This window comes from Mugil cephalus, chromosome 18 (assembly GCF_022458985.1).
Source record: "Mugil cephalus isolate CIBA_MC_2020 chromosome 18, CIBA_Mcephalus_1.1, whole genome shotgun sequence".
Taxonomy (NCBI): domain Eukaryota; kingdom Metazoa; phylum Chordata; class Actinopteri; order Mugiliformes; family Mugilidae; genus Mugil; species Mugil cephalus.
Window position 1 is genome coordinate 7,731,294 of NC_061787.1, and position 7,690 is coordinate 7,738,983.

The following is a 7,690-nucleotide window of genomic DNA, read 5'->3' on the forward strand; positions in this document are numbered from 1 at the left end:
ATGCACAGGCGTGCCATGCGAACCATTAAAATATCTTCTTGGCTACCAGGCTAGTTTCTAAGAGCATTCTCCAAGTCAGTCATAGGAGACCAGGGAAAGGGATGAAGTTTTGTTGTTCTCAACTCAACTTTACAAGTGCACCTACAGCATGATCCGACTTTTTAGGTGTACCACAATTCTACCTTACATATTTTGGAGGGATCTTTCAACAGGTGGAAAACGGTAAGAATTACATATCACTAAAAAATGGGAAAGACAAAACAGGAAGTTATATTCTAAGACTTACATTAAATGAGCCTAATGTGGTAAGTGTGTGTGTGTGTGTGTGTCAGGAAAGACGATGCTGGAATTGTGCAAAACTTTGGAAGCGCCTTTAAAGTTTATTATGTGCCTCAAAAATGTTGTAATATATTTAATCCTAATGCGTAAAACACACCCTCTTTAAAGGGCCACTGTGCGTTTAGTGTCAGGATTTTAATGTGCAGAATTTAAACTCTTACCAGAGGCTGGTTGGGATTTACAGTGATAGCAGCCATAAGCCAGAGCAGGAAAAGTGACGTTTTATGAGACCTCACTGCAATTTTCAGCATTTCTTAAACAACTCCTGTGCTTACTTGTCTCTCAGAGTGAGTGAGTGCACAACTTGGACCAGAAATAGCAGTTCAAAGTTTTGCGTTACGCTGGTGCTGTGATGCCTCTGAAGGCTACAGCTGTGAGCCCCGTGAACCCCAGGCGTAAAGGCCATTTAATAAACATCTTTTGGATCCGTCATGTTTCCAAATATTGACTCAATTTCTAACGTGCTGGATATGACACTGTCGGAAAATTATTTTTGACAGGTCAATTCGTAGAAATACCCCAGAGGAATTAGGTTTTAAAACCTCATCGTATCAAATAAAAAATGCAGAATATCCTGAAATTCAAAATAATTAGCGCTTATCTTAAATTAATTGGTCTGAAAAGAACACACAGAGTAATCCAAAAACACAACTAAAATTATGTCCACTTTAGTGGAAGAAAAAAAAAGAGTGTGTGAGAGTGAAATACTCACGAGCGACCGTGGCAATAAATTTGGGTTGCAGTTTTACAACTCTGGCAAAAAAAAAAAAAAAAAAAAAAAAAAAAAAACCGCACAAGTCAGACAACACTTTAAAAGCACTTCATAATTGATATCGGATTGATCAGAGCTGGATGAGACTTACTGAACGGTCCCTTCACGGAGTCCTCTTGCTCTTTTGTGTGCAGCTAAAGATATTTAATTTCGCCTCAGACATTTTTTAAAAACTTAAATAGCCCACATGATTTGGCTTAGAATGCATGGCATGACTCACAAACTCAAAAGTTGAGAAGAAAACGCTCTGAGTAGTGGAAGCATTAGGGGGAAAATATTACAAAGACAGTGGTTGTGATATTCAGGAAAATTCGGAAAAATTGCACCGAACCGTGAGACGGAGAATAATACGTGTGCAGTAACATGAACGCATTACTCAACATGTTGGTAACTTTACATTTATTGAAAACACCTCTGTTCGTTGACAGACGGTTTAAAGAGACAAAGTTCATATAAAAATCACACACAATTTATAAAACGATACGGTATTCTGTGATTGCCCGTAATGTATTTCTTTTAAGTATTCAGACAAAATGAGAAAATAATCATTAGATTTAATCCTGTGTAATATAAGATTGTAGTAACCGATACTTACAGTACACACACGTTTTATTTTGGACTTAAGTCTGCGACGGCACCACCTCCTGTGACCCTCATCTGCTGCCGTCCTGGGTCTAAAGCAAAATTACCCCGGATCATAACAACAGGTCCCGTCCATTACATTTTTTTTCCTCGGGACAATGGCCGCAGCTCTCCCTATTCACACAATACTATACACACGAATCCCGGCAGGCAGAGCACGGAGTCAACACTGTAGTACGCGCTGAAGGGCTGGCGGCTGGATATGTAAATATGGGCATTTATCAAAGCGCATATTAATGGTATGTACTCCGGACTATTTTAAACTCCCACGTGGAGATTTCCTTTGCACCCGTTTTCCTCCGCTGACACGGATCTTTTACGTGCGTAAAGCTGTGCGTAATTTGTGCGTAAAGTTGCAGCTCTCATACGTTGCTCTGCAAAATGAAGATATCACTGCATTATTTATGATCCTTACAACTTTTATAGTGACAATATGCATACGGTTGCGAGGCAGTCTGTTTTGTAATCGCGTGATCAAAGTGGGGAAATTGCTATTTCATAGCCGCACAGCCTTTGTTCGCTTCGACAAAAAGAAAGGCGACTGTATATCTGGATCAACTTTTTAGGAGTTTTATTGTACAATAACCTTTGCATAACAACTATTTTTCTCCACCGTTGCCCGAGGCACTGCGCATGCGCGCTGACGACTCGCTGTCACTAAGACATTTTTCTTCACGTTGGAAACTGTCACTGGTGACGTCAATCAGAGAGCTCTGACCAATTAGAGCGCAGGGTGATTGTTTAGCTCCACGGGCTGCAGCGCCTACCATGAATCTCTATTCAGTATCAAAGCGTCCTGCTGCTGCCTCTCAACCGAATGGGATTCCATGTAGTCTGCAGATAGACTTAACTTTATAAAGTTTTTTTTTCTTTATTTTTCATTGCGATTAAAATATATTTGTCATCATCATTATTATTTTGCCTGCTGTCAAGTTATTCTAAAATTAGGAAGTAATGAGCGTGGATGCATTGGGAAGCCCCGTGATGGACCCTACGTTTTCCAAACGGAACACGGCGCTGAGATTAGTTGACTTGGCAGGGGCTCACCACCATCACCATCATCACCACCATACCCCTCAGAGCGTGACAGGCTTCCCGGGGTTCAGCAGCCATCCACACTCAATGGCTCACTCGCACCCTGGGGAGATTACTGCGGAACCCCGCCTGGGGCCGAGTCCATTCGGGCCAGAACACATGGGGCACTCCGCGGCCCTCAAAATCAGCCCAGCCCATCATTATCCCCACCACCATCACCACCACCACCACAATCATCATATGGCAGGCCACAGTGAAGTGGTCTCCAGTCAAACGGGAGCTTTTGGCCCGGTTCAGGCGACATCGGTTCCCTATTCTATGTCTCACACCGCCCAGGCTTTATCCGCAGGTAGGGATTTCCTCATCCGGAGAGATCTGACAGCTCAAGCCATGCCAGTACTGTCCGACCAGACTGCTGGTTCAGCCTCTCACCACGGAATGTTTGTCTCAACAACAGGTAGCTATCCCGGACACTATGGTCATCACCCCGACGCTGGGAACCATACCCTCTTCTCCGGACTCCACCACGAGCAGCCTTCTAGCGGATCACCGGGTGGCCAAGCGTTGAATGGACAAATAAGGTTAGGACTACCTGGAGAAATGTATGTTAGGTCTGATCACTTGAGTCAAGTGGCAAACTCCAGGGCTGATCCGTTCTCCGCCTCGCCTTTGCATGGCTACGGTGGGCTGAATCTAAACATGAATCTGAGCGCTCACCACCACCACCACCACCACCACGGAGCCGGTGCTTTTTTCCGCTACATGAGGCAGCCGATAAAGCAAGAGCTGATCTGCAAGTGGCTGGAGCCGGAGCATTCGCCGAAGAAACTTTGCTCCAAAACTTACAGCACCATGCACGAACTCGTAACGCATGTGACCGTGGAGCACGTCGGAGGACCAGAGCAAGCGAACCATATATGTTTTTGGGAAGAGTGTCCGAGGGAAGGCAAACCGTTCAAAGCAAAGTACAAACTTGTAAATCACATTCGTGTGCACACCGGGGAGAAACCGTTTCCGTGTCCGTTCCCTGGTTGTGGGAAAGTCTTTGCAAGATCCGAGAATCTCAAGATTCACAAAAGGACGCACACAGGTCAGTGAACTTTATATACATAGCTGTAAAAATGTTAAAAATGTGCAACGATTTAGGCAATGAAATTATTAAATTGCGTGTCACTAAATTTGCACATAATTAAATAAAGTTGTTTTTATTTGGTTTTTTAAAAAAATGCGGCGAAATAATGTGATTTTTAGGCATTTGAATATAGTCTTATGACAACGATTAATCAGTGTGTGATGCTGCTGCTGCTGCTGCTACTAATGCGTCAGGACGCAACAGCTACAGCGGCCACCTGTTTGTTATGAGCTGCATCAGCGCTCGCAACTTCCACAAAGGTTGGGTTTAGGGATTATGGTACTGCTCACTCATGCGTTTGACGGTTCAACCTCTTGTTTACACCACAGCACAAAGACTGAGGCCCACGTCAGGTCTCGTCCAAGTAGCTTAGAGCATGCCAGACGTGACTGGCTGCAAAGTTGGAAAGGTGCATCTTCGCATTCGGTAACTGATATGATGATGTGCTGATGTTTTTATTTCTGTTAGTACTGGCCTCTTGTTTATTAGCTTGTCCTTCGCATGTTGCTCTATTTTAATTGTTATCATTATTAAAGCAAGGCTGGATTTGGTGCGTTGTTGGATTTGTATGGATTCGATTTATTTTACGATCTTGAGCTGAAGCCTTAGACTGGGCTACTCCTCGTTTCCAACAGGAGAAAGTAACATTATGCATTAATGCTTTTGGGAAATCGTCGTAGCCAAAGCAACAAGTTGACAAGTGCAGCTGACAGCTTAAACAATTTACAGGTTAGCACAGCTCACTGCGCGTATAATGACTGATGTGTAGCAGCTCCGATTTGACTCTAAAAACATATAGTGGTGCAATATGGCTGCTTGCCTCCGTGACCCAGTGACGTGCTGAATCTAGGAGGGCGGAAAAAATAAGGCCTCGAAATGTCGAGTCAGACTTGTAAATTAATACTACATTCCTTTTTATCGGTGGCTGCGTGGCACTCCCCCTCTGCTCAATTTCTGCGCCCTATGTATTATTCATATAATTTGCTCACATTACCTAAGTACAAATCTGTTAAATTATTTCTGTGTGTTGACTCCCAAGGGGCCTGGTCTTTGGTATCATGTTTAAAACCTATCCGAAAGTGTGGTTATGACTGGGGCTGCCCCTGGGGTCTGTTCCTCGACTGTTTCTTGTACTACACTAATATCCTTGATTGGCTCTCTCAACCCAACAGCTGAAGGTCAAATTGATATTCAACCCGCAAGTGTAATTAGACAGAGGCAATTACATATTCTCAAAAGCTTTAATCGGAGGAGAAAAATCAGCAGCGGATGATTTCCGTGTAATTTATTCAGATTGTCTTTTTTTTTTTTTTTTTTTTTTTTTTTTGCCTTGTCATAATCAGGTAGAAATACTTATTAAGACTCCCAAAAAAAAAAAAAAAAAAAAAAAAAGAATAAAACATTACACCCAGACCACAACCGTGTGCAGGATTCAAGTGGCAGCCGGTTACCAAAGAGTGCGTGAAGCAGCACTTTCATTTATCATTATTTCCAGTTAGTTTTAGGCCTGCTATGTCTGCGGTCGGAGCTTGTCTGTTTTGATGCATGCAGACTCCAGGTATAGACCCAAGACAGTAGGGGTTCAGCCCTCCTGTTTACGCCAGACTGAGAGCCATGGCAGGTTTGTCCAAGTAGGCAAATTTTATTGCACTACAAGTGGGGGGGAGAGTGTGTTTACGGTAAATGCACAGCAAATATTGTCAAAAGAATTTGAAAACTTGACAAAATATAAATAAGGCTGACAACTTAACGACATATTTTAACCTTAATATAATTTACATATTTTTGGGGCACATATACTTGGATCTTTGTTGTACCCGTAAAGATTTAGTTCTTAGGACCTGGAAGGGCGTGCGCAAATGAATGCATATGAAAAGCTGTGAGGATGATTATTAAATGTGACACACTTTTAATTCACTGGTTTTTGTCTTATCGCCATCACTGTTAACAGGTGAGAAGCCCTTCAAATGTGAATTTGACGGCTGTGACAGACGCTTCGCCAACAGTAGCGACCGGAAAAAGCACTCTCACGTCCACACCAGCGATAAGCCATACAACTGCAAAGTGAGAGGCTGCGATAAGTCGTACACGCACCCCAGCTCCCTGAGGAAACACATGAAGGTGCACTGCAAGTCCCCTCCGCCCAGTTCAGGCTACGAGTCCTCGACACCCTCACTGGTGTCCCCCTCCTCAGACTTGGGCCGTGAGCCAGGGGGCTCGTCGGTGCTGTCGGAGCCGGTGGGAGCCTCCCAGCCCGCGAATTTAAGTGAATGGTACGTGTGCCACAGTTCAGGTGCCAGCGGTGCCCAGACACCACCCAGCGGGCACTCCACACCCGACCCCGCAGATGAGCCACCTTACAGAAACCCAGAGCACAGAGACGCGTTTTAACCCGGCTAATCTGAAACGAGGTGCCAGAAGTGACACATTTTCAAAAGCTGAACTATTAAAAATGGTTTGGCTTCGGTGCCTATAGCCTGCGAAGGCCCACTGGTCCCCCCCTTTCTGGACGAGCCAACAAACAAGAGCCAAGAGACGCATTTAACCACATTGGAGGGAAAACGAGCTAACCTTAAAGTCGTGCTAATTTAATGGCACTATAAAAGAATATATTTTCAAATCTCACTTATTCAAAAAGAAGAAGAAGAAGAAGAAGAGGGAAAATGTTTGGCTCAGTGCCTAAACGTCCTGACGGCCCACTTGTGGAGAGAGTCGTGTAAATCTGTTAGACAACGTGGTACATTATTGTAGGCTAGGCATGTTGGTGTAAAATGATTTTGTAAATTCGAGTTTTGACTTAAATATGTTTTTATTTATTTTTCAACCGGACATTGAAGGATTTTGTATCATGGAACCAAAGTGCATGTTTCAATTAGTGTACATCAAAGTGTACATTTGTAAATTTTTTTACGTTTCGATGTGTTGATGTTGATGTTTTTTCTGTTCTTTTTCTTTTTTTTATTTTTTGTAAGGACTTGTCTGAGAGCAGCTTCTTGCTGAAAACTGCAGTTATTTGTACAAACGTTTTATGTTTACAACGTCTCTTCTTTCCTCCCCAATTGTGCAGAGGGTCAACAAATCAGCTGTTTCATAAGCCTACAGTATTTGATATACGACCGTGAAATTATAAATGTTTTATCAAATTGGGCATTTTGTGATTTTTTTGTATCATTGTCGTCAATATATTTTTCTTTATTTTTCTTTTTGGATATTTGAAATCGAACGGCACTCAAAACGCGTACCGAATTGCCTTGTACTTTGTGAGTATTTTGAATAAATCTTGTATGAACAAAAGTGAAAACTGTGAGAAGTATTCGGGTGTGTGGAATTTGGTGCAAGACTTTTTTTTATTTTTTCTTTCTTTTTTTTATTGTTGGTTATTTAACTTTTTTTTTTTTTTTTAAATACAGCCATAAAAGAAAATCTGTTGCTTCTTTTACGCACAGCCTGTAGCACATCTCCTGTTCATATCCACATAAAACTCACATTTTATTTCAATTAATTCTCTCCTCTAAATTATATTTATAGTATTTTTTAAAGTGTTTCCTGGTTTGAAAAAAAAGGAGGAAGGGGGCTGGTCTGAATTGTGCTCCACTTGTGTTAAATCTTACTCAGCTGAGCTGTGGTTTTGATGCAGACGTGGGCAGAGTTTGATGAAAGGCTACAATATTCTGATCCAGACTTCAAAGAGCATTTCGTACAAAGAGCCATTTTTTTCACGACGGTGAATCCTCATGGTGAATTAAGATTTCTATAGCAATAGCCAAGTC

General features: G+C 42.4%; 1 protein-coding gene across 2 annotated transcripts; it reads left to right on the forward strand.

Annotated features, from left to right (window-relative positions):
• The first annotated feature begins 2,012 nt into the window (after positions 1-2,012).
• Positions 2,013-7,214, forward strand: zic4 (zic family member 4). Of its 2 annotated transcripts, XM_047567913.1 has the most exons (3): positions 2,013-3,137; positions 3,246-3,878; positions 5,872-7,214. In XM_047567913.1, exons 1-3 carry the CDS (start codon positions 2,708-2,710, stop codon positions 6,309-6,311), a joined length of 1,503 nt encoding a protein of 500 aa, XP_047423869.1. In that variant the 5' UTR covers positions 2,013-2,707; the 3' UTR covers positions 6,312-7,214. The 2 variants fall into 2 exon arrangements, with proteins under 2 accessions (XP_047423869.1, XP_047423868.1); XM_047567912.1 differs by having other exon boundaries at positions 2,014-3,878.
• Positions 7,215-7,690: the final 476 nt, after the last annotated feature.